Below are 21590 nucleotides of genomic sequence, written 5' to 3' on the forward strand. Positions count from 1 at the left end.
AGGACCCTCTGGCGACACAGATAACACCTGAGAAAAGGGACTTCCTTATATGGTCAATGAAGCCTCCAAGGACCTTCTGGTCCAGAAGATGGCTTGTTTAAGTGTATCCGTAAGTGTAAGACTAACTTCCTTAAGGTGTTGGATGGTTCTGACTTAAGTTTTCCCCCTGCAGCCTCCAAGGACCCGCTGGCCCGGAAGATGCGGCTGAGGAAGGTCAAGGACACAGCTGGGGACAGCGACAAGGTTCTCAAGGTCAGACAGATATTTCTATCTTTTATAATTACTGTACTACTTACTATACTACTCTCAAAGCAGTGCTCTTCTGGCTGCACATTTTAGCCCAAAAGCTGGAGGCTTGTTTGTAGTCTAATTATCTTTACTCAAAACATGCATAAACTAGTAAATAAGATCTAAAAGCTAGGAGCTTGATGTGTCAAATTGCCTTTTCTCGCATCAATTTTTCATCTTTAAGATAGCTTTTGAATTTTTCTTCATTTTGCATCAGGACTCTAACCTAACAAGTACATTACACCTGACTAGGGCAGGTGCACTGAGACCTGTGCAGGTGTGAGCTGTGTGCTTCTGCTTTGAGCCTGCCCACCTGTCAGACAATAGAAATTTGCATAACAATAACCCCACACCCCAGTAACCTGAGAGCAGGCAGCCATGTTGTCTGCCTCATGCCTGGTGTCAGGGTTCTAATTACACCAAAACTTCAGTGCAAACTTCCCAAATCTGGCAAAAATTATCAATCTCATACAGAAGATAACGTAGGGTTACAGACAAATTTTATTATAACTGTTCTTGAGCTGGAACAGTTGAGCTTGATGTGAACAGGGAAAAAACTTGAACCCCTCTGCTGAAAAGTTTGATAGAAAGGTGAAGTGCACGTGTTGAGTATGGTAGAGTATCTAGAGCAGACAGCACTCCTGTAAGTTTGTCCAGTCCGAGTCAGTTGTCTGTATGTAGGAGGAACAGATCTCTGTCACTACAACATGGTAGGAAAATATGTACTTTTTCTGTCAGCTGTTTGAGTAGCTGTCCATGCTACGGTAGTAATATCACGTATTGATGTGTTGAGGGAACTCCATCATGTAACTGTGCATCCATGTGGGTAATATCACATATTGATGTGTTGTGGGAACTTCATCATGTAACTGTTTGGGGAGGAATGTACCTACATGCTTTACTTATATATGATGGGAACTATACACAGTGTACATATGTAACAAAACAGTTATTCCAGCAACTAGGTTGATTTGGAAACGGTCAGATGCTTCAGGTAGAATCCGCTACCTTTCGCCAGTCACTGACAGGCAGTGAGTGTTAAAACAGCAGAAGACCTTCATAAGCATATATGCCTAATGCTCAATAAATGAATGTGAATAAAATAAATGAAAATAGATTATATAGTATTAAAACAGACGTGTACATCAGCTGCCAGCACTCACACACCTGAGTGTGCTGAATATCATCCACACACCTGTGCTCATCATTCTCACCTGTCCCATGTTCACACACCTGTGCTCATCATTCTCACCTGTCCTGTGTTGTAGGGTATGACTGGAGTGACAGAAGAAAAGAACAAGAGGTTGAAGGAGTGGACCAAGGACCAGGAGCAGGAGGGGGACAGGCAGGAGGCAAAGTCAGTAGTCATACATATATATAACATGTACATGTGGTTTTTCTGTACTTTTTACACCCCTGTAGCTACTGGCTGGATTCCAGACGTAGTCATACATGTGGTTTTTCTGTGCTTTTTACACCCCTGTAGCTACTGGCCAGATTCAGACGTTACAATTTATGCTCTTACATTTTCTCAACTTCTGGTGCATTGCAGTATGATTACCTCAGACTGCAGAGTGTGGGTTATGTGTTCCCTGCACACCCCAGAGGTGACGAGGGTTTGGAGCACCCCCTGGGTTAGGATGTGGGTTATTGTGTGGGTTATTATGTGGGTTATTATGACTGGGCTATGTATTTGTGCAGACCCCAGAGGTGGGACAAGGGTCCCTTGGTTTGCTCAGACCCTAACGGCGGGACCAGGGTCTTGAGCGACCCCTGGGCTAGGGTGTGGGTTATAGTGTGGGTTATGTGTTCCCTGTAGACCCCGGCGGTGGGACGAGGGACTTGAGCGGCCGCAGCTGGACTACAGCGACTTCTTCACGGAGGACACGGGGCAGACGGCCGGCGTCACCGTCTGGCAGATCGAGAACTTCCTGCCCGTCCTCATCGAGGAAGGTGAGCAGCATTGTGGGATTCCTTAACCTTCAGCACCCTGAAGTAGCTGTAAGGCACCCAGTTCCTTAATTACAGAGTTAGGCAGCAGGGAGAAGGTTAAAGTCTGTGCTGGAGACAAAACTTCATACCCCGTGAAACTGGTTTCTATAAACAGGCATGGTCAGGCAGTTAGGAGGAAGTTAACTGTGGATGAATGGCCCCAAAATGTCATGAACACAAACAAATGCAGGCCTTCAGTTCTACATGTTAGCTACAGAATGTGGGTATGCAATAGTCTATTATAGTGAGTATTGTAGTTAATGAATAGGAGTATATTTAGTCTATCATTGTGAGCAGTGAAGTCAATTGGCTAAGTGCCTATATTGTGTAGGCCAGGATTTGTCCTTGTTTCCCCCTGTTCGGCTCCTCCGTGTTGCACCGTCAGGGGCCGTTTACTACCTTTAAACTAAGTCCTGTGTCTCTTACAATCTGCTCTTTAGAACATATACATGTAGTAATATTTGTTTTGGACTTCATAGAGAAGCATTTACCACGTTTGCTAGAACTAACTTCAGGTCTTGTTCCCCCCAGCCCAACATGGGAAGTTCTATGATGCCGACTGTTACATCATCCTGAAGGTAAGGGTGCAGGTGCAGCTCGTTACTGTAATCAGTGCAGTTTGCTGTAAGCTAGACAAAATGTTGGCCAGACAAAAGTACAATTCATTTCACCCATAGTCTGTATTATATAGTATGTAGAATTCTATGTGGGGGTTAAAGGCAAGAATGCCCCACTCTTTTGTGATGTCCACATCACTCAATTTACAATGTTGGCAGACACTTGATAGCGCTGATACTGAAGTGTAGAGAACTTTGAAAATATTTATGAATCCTTCTATGATCCTAATATTATGATTATGTCTGCATAGTTGTTATATTCTCTCTTGTAAACAGTTAAATGTTGTGATGTATTTAAGAAAAAAATGCAGAAATGACGTAAGTGAAAATTGTCATGATGATGGCTTCTCTCTGTTAGTATTTGGGACACACATACAGCTTTTACACTACCAGTAGTATTACCACTTACCCGTGGCTTGTTCATCATTTTTCTGACAATTTTTCTGACTTGTCTTTTGTCCGATCTGGGGAGACAGCAGGTACAAACTACAGTTCATATCCACTACAGCACTAACCTACACCTGCTCTCGCAACTGTACTCTAAACTTACACCAGGTGTGACACCTGCCCTCTTACCTTACACCAGGTGTGACACCTGCCCTCTTAGTCTGAGTTTACTGGTACACAGGGTGTAGTTAGGACTGCAATGAAGTACTTTGCTGAATTGAAGCACTGAACTATGATGAAAGGCTGCACTTCTGTACCACTTTCTGTATAGCACTGACTTACTGGATCAGTTAGGACTTAGAGGTTATGGGTTATAGATCAGGGGTCAGGGTTAGAAGATGACAGTTTTAACATGTGTTAAGCTAACTTGTGTGTTGTTGTCTCCAGACCAGCCTTGACGACCAGGGCAACACTGACTGGATGATTTTCTACTGGATCGGAGCTGACGCCTCAGTAAGACACATGAAGGGGTCACGACCCTTGACTCTTGACCCCTCTAAACACTTTCTTTATCCTATATTTTACCAGGACAAACTGCTTTTTTTTTTTCTTTCCTCATTTTGTAGCGTCCCTCTGTGGTTGCCCTGTTGGCTTGCCCTGTCCTGAGCAGGAGCTACATCAGTCTGTTCTTCCTTTCACCTTTCCTTTTACTCGCTAGAGTTTTACATTTCCTGCCAGCGGGACATGACTGTTCACAGGAAGGCTTCCTTCATTACTTCTCTCATTCTCCAGTCTTGCTGTGTTCCTAAGATGTCGCATTCTGATTGCCTTTTCCTTTATTTCTTCTTACAGCTCCTCCTGCTTCCTTCCTTTGGGCAGTGTTCTTGCTTCTGTCGCACTCAGTTTTAGTAACTTTCTCTTTCGTTTCTCCTTTCCCTTTCTGTTCCATCTCCTCCTCCTCCTTAGACAATCATAGAAGACCAGGAACACAAAAATTGGCAGATTTTCTTCTGGATTGGAGAGAAATCTTCTGTGAGGCTCCCTTTTCTTTTGTGTTTTCCTTTCTTTTTCCTTTTCCCTGTTCATGGGGAAGGGAAATATTCTGTTCTGTGCTTGGAACCAAATGTTAGATGATGTCAAATAAAACCAAAAGTAAAGAACTGAGGCAGTCTGAGTGACATGAGATCCACACAAATGTAAGATCTGTTTGGCATGTTATAAAGCTTCTGAGTATGTTTGTAAGTAAAGAGAATGTTGGAACTAGTTTGAAAGCTTGTATCTACCTACAACATGCATACATGTTTTACAATTAAGAGTTATTTGTAATAATTCGTCAACTATCATAATAATTATTGATACTGTTGATGTTGGAGATTAAGAGAAACTGTCAGAGAATGTGCCCTGTAAGAGTCCGATGTGCGGTAATATTAGCCCATCATTGCTGGCATTAACAGCCCTTTCCTGCTGCAGCTGGATAAGAAAGCCTGCGCCGCGATTCACTCCGTCAACTTGAGGAACCTGCTGGGAGCCGAGTGCAGAACCATCAGGGAGGAACAAGGTGCGACAAGGGAGTTTTAACAATAAAGTTTACATAAAGGTTAGACGCATACTACATTGTACATTTTGTAGAAAAAAGAAAGAAGGTGAGGCGCAGGATTTTAGATAAAAAATGTTAACAAAGTTAGACACCAGATTTTGACACTAAAATAGAATTTACATAAACTTAAAACACAATGTTACATTTAACAATGAATGTAAACTAAGTTAGACACAAGATTTTTATCTAGAGAATAACTTGAGAAGTCCATTCAGTGAAAGAAAAAGTGGCTGAAATTAACTGTCCCCTGTCGTTGGTTCACCTTCAGCTGACGAGAGTGAGGAGTTCCTGGAAGTTTTTGATCACAACATTTCTTACATCGAGGGCGGCACAGCGAGCGGCTTCTTCACGGTGGAGGACACGCAGTACACCGTGCGCATGTACCGCGTCAGCATCCCCAAAACCTACAACATCCACCTGGAACCCGTAAGTACATCACATGTCTGTCACATGCACATCACATGTCTGTCACATGTACATCACATGTACATGTACATCACATGTACACAGTACACCGTGCGCATGTACCGCGTCAGCATCCCCAAAACCTACAACATCCACCTGGAACCCGTAAGTACATCACATGTCTGTCACATGCACATCACATGTCTGTCACATGTACATCACATGTACATGTACATCACATGTACACAGTACACCGTGCGCATGTACCGCGTCAGCATCCCCAAAACCTACAACATCCACCTGGAACCCGTAAGTACATCACATGTCTGTCACATGTACATCACATGTCTGTCACATGTACATCACACGTCTGTCACATGTACATCACACGTCTGTCACATGTACATCACACGTCTGTCACATGTACATCACACGTCTGTCACATGTACATCACATGTCTGTCACATGTACATCACATGTCTGTCACATGTACATGACATGTACACAGTACACCGTGCGCATGTACCACGTCAGCATCCCTAAAACCTACAACATCCACCTGGAACCCGTAAGTACATCACATGTCTGTCACATGTATATCACATGTACATCACATGTCTGTCACATGTACATCACATGTCTGTCACATGTACATCACATGCACATCACATGTCTGTCACATGTCTGTCACATGCACATCACATGCACATCACATGTCTGTCACATGCACATCACATGTCTGTCACATGTACATCACATGTCTGTCACATGTACATCACATGTACATCACATGTCTGTCACATGCACATCACATGCCTGTCTCGTGTACATCACATATCTGTCACATGCACATCACATCACGTAAATGTCATTCACTGCATGTACATGTATTATACATTGAGTATCTGAGATTAAATAGTAAACACTTGATGTAACAGAGTGTATCCAAATTGTCTGGGTTAAATAATGACACAGCCTGACTAACTGACCGCCCCCCCCCCCCAGGTTGCTGTGACCCCCGGGGCGCTCGACCCCAGGTTCAGCTTCCTGCTGGACGCCGGCCTCCGCATCTACATCTGGGCAGGTCATAGGTCAACTCTCAACACCAGGACAAAGGCCAGGTAGGTCATAGGTCACATAAAAGAGAAGTGTCCAGGAAAATTTCTGCTTCGGGCAATGTAGTAAGTTATAGGTGAGAGGTCAACTGAAAGACAAAGGACTTTGATAGTTTTTGTAGCAAATTTGTCAGAATTTTTTGTGTTCTTAGTAAACTTTGTATTTCTTTCTTCTGTACTTTGCTTGAAATCCCACCCCCGTCTGACCGTCCCCAGGCTGATGGCCGAGAAAATAAACAAGAACGAGCGGAAAAACGAGGCGGAGATCAGCGTCATCCGGCAGGGCCAGGAGACCAAGGCATTCTGGGAGCTGCTGGGAGGGCTGCCGGATGAGATTATGGTAAGGTGCCCACCTGGGAATGGGGTAAACTACCAGAGGATTCAGTGGTCTTATGAATCATATACAGGAACAAATGTATCTACTGCACTAGAAAGAAATCGTCAAGGCTGTCCGAGTTTGTTCAGTATCATTGTGCTAACTTTAGTTTGACTTTTACTTTTTTTTCTTTAGATTGCCTAAAAATTATTGTGCAAACACATTGCATACAAATTCAGTTGTGGAGACTTGTGAGATGGGGGTGCAGCCTTCAGAACTTTGTACCCATGTGCTATGAGTATGACATGTACACCAGATGTATCTAATTTGTGTTTAATTCCCCCAGCCCCATGTGCCTGACGACTTCGCTCCCCCCAAACCCAGGCTGTACCAGGTGTGCCTGGGGATGGGATACCTCGAGCTGCCGCAAGGTGGGCAACTTTCTTACAACGTCTTAACTTTCTCACAACGTCTTAACTTTCTCACAACGTCTTAACCACGCTGTCTGCATGAATATGTCTTGTTGTGTTCATGTCGATATTGGGGTTTCATCGACAATGGAAAATTCTCACCAATGTGTTGACACAAAGTTTTGCTCTTTTTCATATCAAAAGATGCAGATTTTTTTGTCTGTTGAGCCTTGAGCTCTGTGCTAGCTAAAATGTGTTTAGGTACACAGCTCTTTGTGGAGGCTGATGGCATAATCAGAAGTGTCATAATCAGGGTCGCATGGCATATATGTCATGAGTATATCACTTAAACTTCACATGAACATGACGTGTGTGTCCCTTGGTTGTTGTCAGTTGAGCTTGGATCGGGCCAGCGGCTGCGGAAGGTGGTGCTGAACACCAGGAACGTCTACATCCTGGACTGCTACTCCGACGTCTTCGTGTGGTGAGTACATGCACCCCCTCTTGCAGTTCAATGTGGTACTGCAGTTGACTCGTGGATGTATAAGATTTTTATTCCAACAATGAAGGGGTGCAATCTGTGGAGGCAATACTGCATGAGTACAGCATGATTTAGCTTGAGGACATAACTGAGGTAACTTCTACAGACACATCTTGACCTTTGAAACAGTCCGAGGAAGTCTGCAGAAAGTTTTTGTCCTGAGTGAACTTGACCTTTGTTCCCGCCCCCCTCCCGCAGGCTGGGCAGGAAGTCGACCCGGCTGGTGCGGGCGGCGGCGCTGAAGCTGTCCCAGGAACTCTGCAACATGCTGCCCAGACCCGACGTCGCCATGGTAACAAGAGTGCAGGAAGGGTAGGTTTTGTGCCAGATATTCATCAAACTAAGAATATCAGAAGATGTCAATTTTTCTTATTTTTCATTTTCCAATACTCCTTCAAGGGGTTCTTAAAATATATCTATATGCTATGATTTTTTTTTTAATTGCTTTATTTGGTTTGAAGTTTTTCAAATCTGTATTGAAGACATAAAGAACTAACTACTCAAGAAAGTTGCTGAAGACCCTTGAGTGGATGACCTTGCTGCTCGACCTCCAGGATAGGAAGAAAAGTAGTGCCTAACTTCCCATGATCCTCTCCTGCAGAACTGAGACTCAGGTGTTAACTTCCCATGATCCTCTCCTGCAGCACTGAGACTCAGGTGTTAACTTTCCATGATCCTCTCCTGCAGCACTGAGACTCAGGCCTTCAAGTGCCGCTTCCCTGACTGGACCGATATCCTCCCCATGGACTATACCAAAACTCCCGAGGGGGCCCTCAGGGAAAAGTGGGTTGGACCGTGCATGCCAGACTGCATGATTTCTCCTCACAGCTGTAGCCTGTGCACAAATCACCCCCGTCCACGTAGTGGTTGTGTCCTCAAACCTCATCCCACCTCCATTATATTCAGAACTGTGTTTGGCAGATCCTGGTCTCCAGGAGTTCAGTAAGCAGTTTGATAAAACTCCAATTTTCCAATATTTCCTTTCAGAGTCTAAGGCAGATCACCGCAAAGTCAAACCTAGTGACCACCTCTGCCATTGTGGCCACATTCTGCTGGTCCCTTTGATCATTGTAAATCGTGAAACGTTTATGGTGGTTTCATCTTGATGGTTACTTCTCCACGGCAAATATATGATACTACAAAAATTGTAATGCCTTTAAGTTAAAGTTCCACTGTATAACTTCTGTCCTGCATAATGATGTTTCGACTGCAAACGCAAAACGAGTTGAATAGGTCACAGTTTCCCCTTCTGCCCTGAAATTATTAAGTCCTCACAGAAATAAATGAATTAAGCAATTTTTTCTCTGAGCCAAGTATGAAGAACCCTGTCTCTAGTGGCCACCTGGCTGCTGTGCCCGTTTTCTCCAAGTCCCTTGACTTGAGTGATCACAGAGGTACAGGTTTGACTGTATTGTAGTCAGGCACATGATGACTGGTCACTAGACACAGGTACAGGTTTGACCGTATTGTAGTCAGGCACATGATGACTGGTCACTGGACACAGGTACAGGTTTGACCGTATTGTAGTCAGGCACATGATGACTAGTCACTGGACAGAGGTACAGGTTTGACTGTGTTGTAGTCAGGCACATGATGACTGGTCACTAGACAGAGGTACAGGTTTGACTGTGTTGTAGTCAGGCACATGATGACTGGTCACTGGACAGAGGTACAGGTTTGACTGTGTTGTAGTCAGGCACATGATGACTGGTCACTGGACAGAGGTACAGGTTTGACTGTGTTGTAGTCAGGCACATGATGACTGGTCACTAGACAGAGGTACAGGTTTGACTGTGTTGTAGTCAGGCACATGATGACTGGTCACTGGACAGAGGTACAGGTTTGACTGTGTTGTAGTCAGGCACATGATGACTGGTCACTAGACAGAGGTACAGGTTTGACTGTGTTGTAGTCAGGCACATGATGACTGGTCACTGGACAGAGGTACAGGTTTGACTGTGTTGTAGTCAGGCACATGATGACTGGTCACTGGATAGAGGTACAGGTTTGACTGTATTGTAGTCAGGCACATGATGACTGGTCACTAGACAAAGGTACAGGTTTGACTGTGTTGTAGTCAGGCACATGATGACTGGTCACTGGACAGAGGTACAGGTTTGACTGTGTTGTAGTCAGGCACATGATGACTGGTCACTGGACAGAGGTACAGGTTTGACTGTGTTGTAGTCAGGCACATGATGACTGGTCACTGGACAGAGGTACAGGTTTGACTGTGTTGTAGTCAGGCACATGATGACTGGTCACTAGACAGGTACAGGCTTGACTGTATTGTAGTCAGGCACATGATGACTGGTCACTAGACAAAGGTACAGGTTTGACTGTGTTGTAGTCAGGCACATGATGACTGGTCACTGGACAGAGGTACAGGCTTGACTGTATTGTAGTCAGGCACATGATGACTGGTCACTAGACAGAGGTACAGGTTTGACTGTGTTGTAGTCAGGCACATGATGACTGGTCACTAGACAGAGGTACAGGTTTGACTGTGTTGTAGTCAGGCACATGATGACTGGTCACTAGACAGAGGTACAGGTTTGACTGTGTTGTAGTCAGGCACATGATGACTGGTCACTAGACAGAGGTACAGGTTTGACTGTGTTGTAGTCAGGCACATGATGACTGGTCACTGGACAGAGGTACAGGTTTGACTGTGTTGTAGTCAGGCACATGATGACTGGTCACTAGACAGGTACAGGCTTGACTGTATTGTAGTCAGGCACATGATGACTGGTCACTGGACAGAGGTACAGGTTTGACTGTGTTGTAGTCAGGCACATGATGACTGGTCACTAGACAGAGGTACAGGTTTGACTGTGTTGTAGTCAGGCACATGATGACTGGTCACTGGACAGAGGTACAGGTTTGACTGTGTTGTAGTCAGGCACATGATGACTGGTCACTAGACAGAGGTACAGGTTTGACTGTGTTGTAGTCAGGCACATGATGACTGGTCACTAGACAGAGGTACAGGTTTGACTGTGTTGTAGTCAGGCACATGATGACTGGTCACTGGACAGAGGTACAGGTTTGACTGTTGTAGTCAGGCACATGATGACTGGTCACTGGACAGAGGTACAGGCTTGACTGTATTGTAGTCAGGCACATGATGACTGGTCACTAGACAGAGGTACAGGTTTGACTGTGTTGTAGTCAGGCACATGATGACTGGTCACTAGACAGAGGTACAGGTTTGACTGTGTTGTAGTCAGGCACATGATGATTGGTCACTGGACAGAGGTACAGGTTTGACTGTGTTGTAGTCAGGCACATGATGACTGGTCACTAGACAGAGGTACAGGCTTGACTGTATTGTAGTCAGGCACATGATGACTGGTCACTGGACAGAGGTACAGGCTTGACTGTATTGTAGTCAGGCACATGATGACTGGTCACTAGACAGAGGTACAGGTTTGACTGTGTTGTAGTCAGGCACATGATGAGTGGTCACTGGACAGAGGTACAGGTTTGACTGTGTTGTAGTCAGGCACATGATGACTGGTCACTGGACAGAGGTGCAGGTTTGACTGTGTTGTAGTCAGGCACATGATGACTGGTCACTAGACAGAGGTACAGGTTTGACTGTATTGTAGTCAGGCACATGATGACTGGTCACTAGACAGAGGTACAGGTTTGACTGTGTTGTAGTCAGGCACATGATGACTGGTCACTGGACAGAGGTACAGGCTTGACTGTGCTGTAGTCAGGCACATGATGACTGGTCACTAGACAGAGGTACAGGTTTGACTGTGTTGTAGTCAGGCACATGATGACTGGTCACTAGACAGAGGTACAGGCTTGACTGTATTGTAGTCAGGCACATGATGACTGGTCACTAGACAGAGGTACAGGCTTGACTGTATTGTAGTCAGGCACATGATGACTGGTCACTAGACAGAGGTACAGGCTTGACTGTACTGTAGTCAGGCACATGATGACTGGTCACTAGACAGAGGTACAGGTTTGACTGTGTTGTAGTCAGGCACGTGATGATTAAGCATGATGTAGCAATAACTGAGTGTCAGATTTTACACAGACATCTCCACACTTACATCACGATTAGACACTGACAAGATTATCACTCCAGCCCAGTCCTATCCATTCATGGTGGTGCCGGCCTGTGTGGGTTTGGGGCACCAGGGATGTGTGTAGTGCATATCGCCCATAGTTACTGTGTATCTCCATCACTGTGGGTAGGACCCGTCACACAGTAACAACATGTTCTACCTGTGGTCTGGATAAACTGATCCGGGTGCCATCGCGCTTGACACTAACTTGTCACCACCACATGTATGCTGTGTGTACAACTGTCGATGACATTATGCATGGTCCGATGTTCAGAGATATCTTACTGTTGAGTACAGAGCCTGTAGCACTTTTGCCTCTCATGATTCATAGTCAAGGTGGAGTAAGGCGTAGATGAATAAAGTATAGTTCAAGGAAAAGGAGACTCCATGATGTCATCTTAGTCTACAATCTTAGACTTAGAAGTGTCGCTCACCTGGTACGTAATACTATACATTAGCAAACAAAATTAAAGACACTGCAAATGTGATAAATTTGATTAATGTATTCCTTGGAGTTTTCCTGGTTATTCAGCGCATTTCAATCCCAGCTCAAAAAGGGGGAAAAATGCTTGAACGGGAACATGTTCTATTGTAGTTTGAGAAAGATTGATTGATTGATTGGTATGATTTATGTATTCATTGATTGATTGATTGATTGATTGTGCAGGGCGGAGACCCAGGTGTTCAAGTCCAAGTTCAGCGGCTGGGACGACATCGTTCCGGTGGACTATACCAAAAGTGCAGAGGAGGCGCACAAGGGCGGCCCGGAGATCAAACGGGTACGTGGGGGAGGATGGCTGGGCTGGGCGGAGTCGGTGGGACTGGGCTGGGTGGGGTGGGGTCGGTGGGACCAGGCTGGGTGGGGTGGGGTCGGTGGGACTGAGCTGGGCTGGGTTTCAGCCACACCAGCTGATTTTACTTGTCTGAAGGATCTGATCTGTCTCTGTTTGTTCTTAACTTGTGTTTTATCCCTCAGTGGTTCCACACTGGGAGCGGTGTGAAAAGTGGTTCTTAATCAAGTTGTTTCACCTCCAAATATTGTTTTGCTTTGCTGATGTGGAAGGACGAGTAGTGCCTGTGCACCCAGATTTTGTTGTACTGTTTCCTGTCTGCCACAATTGTTATGTGTTGCACCTCATGTTTTGCACCCTTCTGTGTAAAAGTCGCCACACTCCGTCCCCCCACTGTTGCATTTCCCATGTCTCCCCCCTGAATGTGTGCTGCCCTTATTTGGTATTCAGCCTTCCTTATTTGGTACAGCCTTCCCTATTTGGAAAGCCTATATCAAAGTGTGCATGTGTGCTGCCCTTATTTGGTACAGCCTTCCTTATTTGGAAAGCCTGTATCAAAGTGTGCATGTGTGCTGCCCTTATTTGGTACAGCGTTCCTTATTTGGAAAGCCTGTATCAAAGTGTGCATGTGTGCTGCCCTTATTTGGTACAGCCTTCCTTATTTGGAAAGCCTGTATCAAAGTGTGCATGTGTACTGCCCTTATTTGGTACAGCCTTCCTTATTTGGGAAGCCTGTACCAAAGTGTGCATGTGCATGTAGCGGTTAGAGAAGGGGTTTGAGAAGAGCAGGGAGGAGACTGGAGCAGGGAGTCTGGGGAGCGGCACTCCCTGGAGCAGCCTGGAGTCCCTCAGCACGCTGGAGGAGGAGGACGAGGAGGTAGGTGGGCGTGGCCGTTGCCATGGCAGGCTTTTCCGTCAGACTACCACAGTACCAGACTGGTACCTCCCATAGACTGTCAGACTAAAGAAACTACCACTGTGACAGTACTGCTTCATGAGTACATTGTACACATAGACATATTGATATTGAAAGGGGCAAACTCAGTTATTTATAATGGCTGAATCAAATATGTAAACAGCACATCAGAAAATTCCAGCAACACTGAAAGACTTGTAGGATTAAGAGTGTATAACCTTAATACCGTTTGATAACTAAAAACGCAGTAAAACTCTAAGCCTGTAGAAATTTTGTCTCTGCATGACCTCAGTAGTCTGACACTATCGAGCCGCCATGGCACGATGGACAAGTCGTTTCTTTCTTGTTGTGTTTACCTGGCCGTGCTGAAGACTCAGTAACCATGGTAACCTGGAGACTCAGTAACCATGGTGACCCGGAGACTCAGTAACCATGGTAACCTGCCGCCTGGCTCAACAGTAACATTTCTCTGACGCTTTCCGCTGCCGAGAGCAGGTAACAAACTTCTCTTCTGGTCACTAGTCTGTAGCTAATGCTACTGTAGAGTCATAGATTTTCTGTAGTAAAGAGTAATTAGTACACTTAACCCTCCAAATGTTGTGGCATTTATGCTGAAAGGTGATGACATACAGCAGTGTGTATTGGAAGTAGCCTCCTTTGCAGCCCTCTAGGAGCGGCGCAGTGTATTTTTATGGGAAAGGGATGATTCCGGGTGTTCAACATACAGATGAACCTGGTCCTGATGTGTTGAGAGTCGAGAATCGGCGCCCCCCAGAAAATGAACGGCGCCCCTCCTAGAAGGCTGTGAAGGAGGCTACGTTTGAAAGGCCTACTTGTACTTGCATGTGGTCCAATTCAGTTCTGAGTCAGTCATTTGATCGGCCTCGACACTTGCAGGGTTAAAGTTGTAGAGTAGCCGACTACGCAGGTAACATGATAGCCCAATTTGCAGGTAACATGATAGGCCAGTGTGCAGGTAACATGATAGCCTATAGTGTGGACTCACCTTGAACAGGTAGCTGGCAGGTACAACAGGTAAACCATCTCTGCACTTACCCCCAACCACTTTGCATGTGTGCATGTGTTCTCCATGTGTGTACTTAGTGACCCCTCCCTCTGTTCCTACCCCTGTGCATGTGATGTCTGATCCATGTGTGCATGTTAGTGTGTGTGTCTGTAACTTGTTAACTGTGTATCATACTATGTGCATAATGTACTTTTGATTAATGTGTTAAACTTAGAGGCTCCTCAAACAAATACTAACTCACTTTTCTCCACAGAATGAAACACAAGTCTGCTTCATGCAAATTACTTGATTGTGTAATTGAGGGAATGTGAATATTTTTCTGTAGTGTACAGTCCGTTCGTCCCCTCTGGATTTTTTAGAAACCTTTAACAGTAGCTGTTGATTTTGTAGTCAAGTGGACAGATTTTATCCAGAGTTGCAAACTTCTAGGAGCTGACTTGAGAAATTTCCTTAGCTTAAGACGTGTGTGTTTTGTTCTGAAATTGTTCCTTACTTCAATGAAGACTTCCAGGGAATAAGATTCACAGTACATGTTTGTTTGTTCTTGAAGTATTCCTTAAGTGTTTGTTGTTCCCCCCAGGATGAGGAGCAGGCTAAGAAGGAGGCTAAGACGGACCTGTCGGCCCTCTTCATGCCCAGACAGCCCCCCATGTCAGCAGCAGAGGCCGTAAGTAAAGCTGGTCTTGTCTAAGGGCCTGTTCTAACTTGCAAGTCCATACGGGTGGCGTATAAACATTTTTGGGTTTAGGTTAAGTTTGCGGGGAAGAAGAAGGTCGTATTCTGCTTTGGCCGACTGCTGTGCAGCCTGGTTACCGAACCAAGAAGTGACTTCCTCGGCTGTAGAATCATATGGATTTGAATATATGCAGAACTTGTGAACGGGGCCCAGAAGGTGAAATGGCAGGGAACAGAGTTCTGAACTTTGCCTGCGGTTGTGTTTCCTCGGGTGTGTGTAAACTTTGCCTGTCACAAAGGTTGTTTCATTTTGCTATCACACAAAGCTGTGGGTAAGAAGCTGCTCTAACTTCACTGATCTGTATGATAACAGAAAGACGGGGAAAACAGTCGTGTGCGCATTCCAAGTTTGCCTGATGTGCTCTTAAGTCATCTGGATCTGTGAGTTGTTTAGGAACAGTGGATGGAAGAGTGTTCGAAATTCTGATGTATTGTTTATTTGTTTGTTTATTTGTTTGTTTAGGAGCAGCTGATGGAGGAGTGGAACGAGGACCTGGACGGGATGGAGTCGTTTGTTCTGGAGGGGAAGAAGTTCGTCCGGCTGCCTGAGGAGGAAATCGGTAAGTCGGAATCTGGAGCTGACTGGAGAACGATTTACTGACTTACTCTGCCGGTACTGAGTGAACTCTAACCTCTGCCCTGTAGCCCCAGGTCACTTCTTCAGCGGGGACAGTTACCCGTTCCTGTGCCGGTACTGAGTGAACTCTAACCTCTGCCCTGTAACCCCAGGTCACTTCTTCAGCGGGGACAGTTACGTGTTCCTGAGCGGGTACTGAGTGAACTCTAACCTCTGCCCTGTAACCCCAGGTCACTTCTTCAGCGGGGACAGTTACGTGTTCCTGTGCCGGTACTGAGTGAACTCTAACCTCTGCCCTGTAACCCCAGGTCACTTCTTCAGTGGGGACAGTTACGTGTTCCTGTGCCGGTACTGAGTGAACTCTAACCTCTGCCCTGTAACCCCAGGTCACTTCTTCAGTGGGGACAGTTACGTGTTCCTGTGCCGGTACTGAGTGAACTCTAACCTCTGCCCTGTAACCCCAGGTCACTTCTTCAGTGGGGACAGTTACGTGTTCCTGTGCCGGTACTGAGTGAACTCTAACCTCTGCCCTGTAACCCCAGGTCACTTCTTCAGCGGGGACAGTTACGTGTTCCTGTGCCGGTACTGGGTGCCCGTGGAGACCCCGGAGCAGGAGGAGGGGGAGGAGGGAGGGGAGGATGTCCCGCAGCCAGAGCAGCAGGAGGAGGACTTCCAGTGCGTCGTCTACTTCTGGCAGGGCCGAGAAGCTAGCAACATGGGCTGGCTCACTTTCACTTTCAGGTAGGGCTGGCTCACTTTCACTTTCAGGTAGGGCTGGCTCACTTTCACTTTCAGGTAGGGCTGGCTCACTTTCACTTTCAGGTAGGGCTGGCTCACTTTCACTTTCAGGTAGGAATGTTTTGACAGAAGTAAGCATGAATTTTGTTGTAGATGTTGTTGAGGTTGGCTCTTTGCTAGTAAAGTAAATGGTGGAGTTCAGCTGTGTGTACATTGGCACAGCTGTTAGTTAGAGCTGAGTCAGTGATATTTCTCTTGTTTCCCCTCAGCCTGCAGAAGAAGTTTGAGTCACTGTTCCCAGGTAAACTGGAGGTGGTGAGAACACACCAGGTGAGTCTGTGGCTCCTTGACAGTTGGATTCCTGGATTCCCTCTAACTGCTGTAAACACATTTGCCAACAATGTACCATGGAAGTAGATTGTAGCCGTTGTCTTTCAAACTGGAAGTAACCTGTACTTCTCCCTCCTCCCGCAGCAACAAGAGAACCTGAAGTTCCTGGCCCACTTCAAGAAGAAGTTCATCATCCACCAAGGTCACAGGAAGGACAAACCCGCGGAGCCGCAGCCCTCGCTGTTCCAGATCAGGGCCAACGGCAGCCCGCTCTGCACACGCTGTATCCAGGTCAGGGCAAGGGTCGGGGGGGGCAAGGGTCAGAGGGCATGTAGTACAGCCCGCTCTGCACACGCTGTATCCAGGTCAGGGCAAGGGTCGGGGGGCAAGGGTCAGAGGGCATGTAGCACAGCCCGCTCTGCACACGCTGTATCCAGGTCAGGGCAAGGGTCGGGGGGGCAAGGGTCAGAGGGCATGTAGCACAGCCCGCTCTGCACACGCTGTATCCAGGTCAGGGCAAGGGTCATGGGGGGCATGTAGTAATGTGAATTTGGTCAGTTTGAACCTGTTAGGGGAATGTTGCAAAGTAATTTCTTTGAAGGTTTGTTGGAGAATTTTTAGGTACATGTAGGACTGTAGGAGCAGGTGTTGTAATGTGGTTGAGCACTACATAGTAAGCTGCTGGTGGGGCATTGTAACTTATACATGATTTTGTCCTTAGACTCTTAGGTACTGTAGACTCTTGTATCTTATAAAAACCTGATGACAAAATGGTTGATTTTCCCACAGATCCCAGCTGAGGGCAAACTGCTCAACTCTGAGTTCTGGTGAGTTGTTTTTGACAGAAAGAAAACAGTTGTTAAAGATTGATCCACTTACACTGAGATGGACCCCTTCTCTTCTCTTTCCTCAAGCACAGGGCCTTTGGCTTTATGTCAAATCAAGCTAGGTTTGATTTTCAGTTGAGTGAGGGAATAGGTATAAAGTGCCCTTACCATGGGCCTGCAAGGGAATTCCAATTGATTTTTTTTTAATTCCCAGCCTTTGTCTTCACTTGAAAGTTCATCTGTGTTGGTAGAAGTCATTCTGAATGGAGTTTAAACTGTAAATGCCAACACAAAAATTGGACTTACCCAAATTTTGTACATACATTTGTACCTACTTTCATGCATTCCCAGCCTTTGTACATACATTTGTACCTACTTTCATGCATTCCTGTCGCTTGTTTCTGCTCAGCTACATCCTGAAGGTTCCGTTTGACAACGACGAGACAAACGGCATCGTGTACGTGTGGATCGGGCGCTGCTCCGAGCCCGACGAGGCCAAGCTGGTGGAGGACGTCTCCAACGACATCAACCCCAACGTAAGTCTGAACTCTGACCTATGCCCTGTAACCCCTCAAGACATTAACCCCAATAGATAACCCAAGATGTCTCCAACCGACATCAACTCCAAAGTAAGTGTCCTGCTGCACACTCTTGGAAGTTTGTATGTTTTGCATTGGACATCAGCCCCAATGTACATTTGTAAGTCAAGTTTGGAAAGTCCTGTACAATTAAGATTTTGATTTTAAATGACTAAGGTAAATCATACAAGTGTAGTATCCAGCAACATCAGCCCAAATGCAAGTCGGGAATTTTGTGAAGAACACTTGAAACCAAATTTACCTTTTTGTCCTCCAGGGTTCATACAGCAGAGTAGTGATAGTTGATGAGTAATGTGGATGTCTGTATGTCCCCCAGGGTTGATAATGAGGATGACTTTTTTTGTCCCCCAGGGTTCGTACAGCGTGCAGATCCTGAACGAAGGGGAGGAGCCGGAGAACTTCTTCTGGGTGGGGCTGGGCGGGCAGACGGAGTACGAGGAGGTGAGACAGGAATACACATGTACTCTATTATCATTATCATACATGTGGAGCCACATGTACTCTATTATCATTATCATACATGTGGAGCCACATGTACTCTATTATCATTATCATACATGTGGAGCCGCATGTACTCTATTATCATTATCATACATGTGGAGCCACATGTACTCTATTATCATTATCATACATGTGGAGCCGCATGTACTCTATTATCATTATCATACATGTGGAGCCACATGTACCCTATTATCATTATCATACATGTGGAGCCACATGTACCCTATTATCATTATCATACATGTGGAGCCACATGCAGTACTGGGAGTCCTTCAGGCCGGGGTTGGGCTGGCGGAGTACGAGGAGGTGAGATAAATACAAAGAAATGGAGCTGGTGCTGGGGAAGTCATTCAGGCTGGGGTCAGAAGTACTTATAGTTACCTCTGCTGTGAATGTTATGTTGTCACCAGCTGTCTGGATAAGTTGGCTCAATGTATAAATGGGACTGTAACCTAGGAAACTGTGACTGGAATTTCATAATAGGGGAGAAATATGAAGTTAGGGAAAGCATGTAGGTTTACAAATCAGGAGTAAGGACTGAATAGAGATCAATGAGGAACCAGATATCTACATGTCTGTAAGTGGTTAACCCAGTGTTGCCCCCCCCCCCCCAGGATGCGGAGTTCATGAGGCACACGCGGCTGTTCCGCTGCTCCAATGAGAAGGGGTTCTTCACCGTGTCCGAGAAGTGCACAGACTTCTGCCAGGTGGGAATTACACATCCTCAAACCTCCTGCTCTTCCTCACATTTATGGGACTTTTTTTGTGTACTTTTTCACAATTATGAAATGACAAATTGATACATGAACATGATCACTCAACTTACTCCTGTGGTTGTTGACCTTGACCCAGGATGACCTTGCCGATGATGATGTCATGCTGCTGGATACGGGATCAGAAGTGTTCGTCTGGGTCGGGCCGACCGCGAGCCAGATCGAGGCCAAACTGGCCATCAAGAGTGCACAGGTGAGGGGGCAGAGGTCGGGGGTCAGTGATGGATGGGGTCAGGGACAGCATAAGCTGAGAAAATGTTGTGTAATATAGGTATTTTGAGTATCATGGGTATGATGATGGTTTGATGATCAAAGGGCATTTAAGGGCTCCCTTGGAAATCAGTTACATAGTTACCTGAAGGGACCACCCTAAATATTCATGAATAGATAAATCCAGCAGAAAATGTTACAGATACCTGTAGTTTACCTGTGTGTTTGTTACCTGTTCCAGGTGTATATCCAGCACCTTCGGTCGAAGGGCATCCAGCGGAAGCTGCGCCTGACGGTGAAGAACAAGGAGCCGTACAAGTTCACCTGCTGCTTCCACGGCTGGGGCCGGCACCGCCAGCAGGCCAAGCAGTTCAAGGGACTCGGGTGGGTCTTCTAGACGTCTTCAAGGGGCTCTGGGACTTCTGAGGAGTCTTCAAGGGGCCCTGGGTCTTCTGAGGAGTCTTCAAGGGGCTAAGGCGTCTTCAGAGGGCCTGGAATGGGTCTTATGAGGAGTCTTCAAGGGTCTTCGCTGGGTCTTATGAAGTGTCTTGAAGTCGTCTTCAAGGGGCTGAGGCATCTTCAAGAAGCTGAGGCATCTTCAAGGAGCTGAGGCATCTTCAAGGGGCTGAGGCATCTTCAAGGGGCTGAGGCATCTTCAAGGGGCTGAGGCATCTTCAAGGGGCTGAGGCATCTTCAGAGGGCCTGGAATGGGTCTTCTGAGGAGTCTTGAAGGGGCTGGGCTGGGTCTTCTGAGATATTTTCAATGAAAGAAGCAGTACAAGGGGCTTGGATGATACTTGCTAATTCTGAGGACACTTCAAGTCAGCAATAAGGTCTCCTCTAAAGGCCTACTGGAGACTTCTTCCAAAGCTAGGCATCGTAACTTTCTCTTTTGAGACACCTCTCCAAAAAGAAGCTTCAACTCTGAACTCCCAAATCACATCTTTAACGCCAAAGAGTGCAAAGCATGACGTTCTTCTAAGAAAACATGAAGTTTTTCTCTGTAATTTGAGTCACAGCGATGTTTGTAAGTGTATCTACAGTCAGAGCTGTGTCTGTAAGCATATATTTAAGCACATATATTAAGTAAACAAGTGTGAAGCGACTCCAACCCCCAGGGTTTAGTGCTGCCCCAGTCATAACCTGGTACCACTGGTTTATAACAGTAAATAGAGTCTTTCTGGGACGTGCAGTTCAGTTGTCAGACTCTTGTCCTGCCGACATGTCAGAGCCTTTTCTAACGGGTTTGCTCAATGCAAGGCCACAGTTGGCCACTTAAAGGCATTGAGCTAAGCTGATGGAATATGGAGATGATTATTTGCTAAACTGCGGAAAATATGACAACAAAAAAATTGTACGGTGGATGTGACTGCACCTCAGTTGTGGTGAATGTGCTTCTGTTGTGAACATAAGGCAAGGAGAAACAGCACCTGTACTAGTACTTCAGTCTGTGCTTCTACCATAACACAGCTGCTGTAACTTCTGCAGGCTTCTGTTATAATAATAATAATGATAACTTTATTGCCCAACAATTGTACAAGGTACAAAATCTGTTATAGGAAGTGCTGAATCAGATGTTTCTAGTTATCTCGAGGGTCTCACCAAAATTAGGAGTAGGAAGGTCAAAGTTCCTTGATTAAAGACACTGGAGCTGCAGAAGTTAAGAGATAACTTATGTCAGTTAAAGAGTAAAGGCTTCACTAATTTAGATATTGTGAAGACGTACAGAAGTAACAGATCTTACAGATTTCCTGTCTGGTTCAAAATATGGGTTTTATTAGATAAAAATGCACAATATTTTAACCAGTTGCAA

At 45.8% G+C, this 21590-nt stretch overlaps 1 protein-coding gene across 3 annotated transcripts in view; it reads left to right on the forward strand.

Moving 5' to 3' along the window:
* Positions 1–21255, forward strand: part of LOC136440680 (protein flightless-1 homolog) — a 39299-nt gene extending 18044 nt beyond the window's left edge. Inside the window, exons 13-38 of one of the 3 annotated variants that reach the window (XR_010756691.1) lie at positions 173–252; positions 1557–1645; positions 2108–2241; positions 2812–2858; positions 3732–3797; positions 4755–4842; positions 5150–5307; positions 6292–6407; positions 6618–6741; positions 7064–7148; positions 7521–7611; positions 7867–7980; positions 8356–8451; positions 12421–12532; positions 15068–15154; positions 15686–15782; positions 16342–16540; positions 16807–16867; positions 17012–17158; positions 17657–17694; positions 18104–18230; positions 18645–18734; positions 19409–19501; positions 19647–19760; positions 20019–20230; positions 20284–21255. Coding sequence is in view for 2 of the 3 variants with exons in the window: in XM_066436777.1 (XP_066292874.1) it covers positions 173–252; positions 1557–1645; positions 2108–2241; positions 2812–2858; positions 3732–3797; positions 4755–4842; positions 5150–5307; positions 6292–6407; positions 6618–6741; positions 7064–7148; positions 7521–7611; positions 7867–7980; positions 8356–8451; positions 12421–12532; positions 15068–15154; positions 15686–15782; positions 16342–16540; positions 16807–16867; positions 17012–17158; positions 17657–17694; positions 18104–18230; positions 18645–18734; positions 19409–19501; positions 19647–19760; positions 20019–20174 (2609 nt within the window). In the remaining variant the exon portion in view is untranslated. Of the gene's footprint in view, positions 1–172; positions 253–1556; positions 1646–2107; positions 2242–2811; positions 2859–3731; positions 3798–4754; positions 4843–5149; positions 5308–6291; positions 6408–6617; positions 6742–7063; positions 7149–7520; positions 7612–7866; positions 7981–8355; positions 8452–12420; positions 12533–15067; positions 15155–15685; positions 15783–16341; positions 16541–16806; positions 16868–17011; positions 17159–17656; positions 17695–18103; positions 18231–18644; positions 18735–19408; positions 19502–19646; positions 19761–20018 lie in introns of all 3 variants that reach the window. The other 2 variants (XM_066436777.1, XM_066436778.1) reach the window with 2 other exon arrangements.
* The last annotated feature ends 335 nt before the right edge of the window (positions 21256–21590 follow it).

Source organism: Branchiostoma lanceolatum, chromosome 8 (genome assembly GCF_035083965.1).
Source record: "Branchiostoma lanceolatum isolate klBraLanc5 chromosome 8, klBraLanc5.hap2, whole genome shotgun sequence".
NCBI lineage: Eukaryota > Metazoa > Chordata > Leptocardii > Amphioxiformes > Branchiostomatidae > Branchiostoma > Branchiostoma lanceolatum.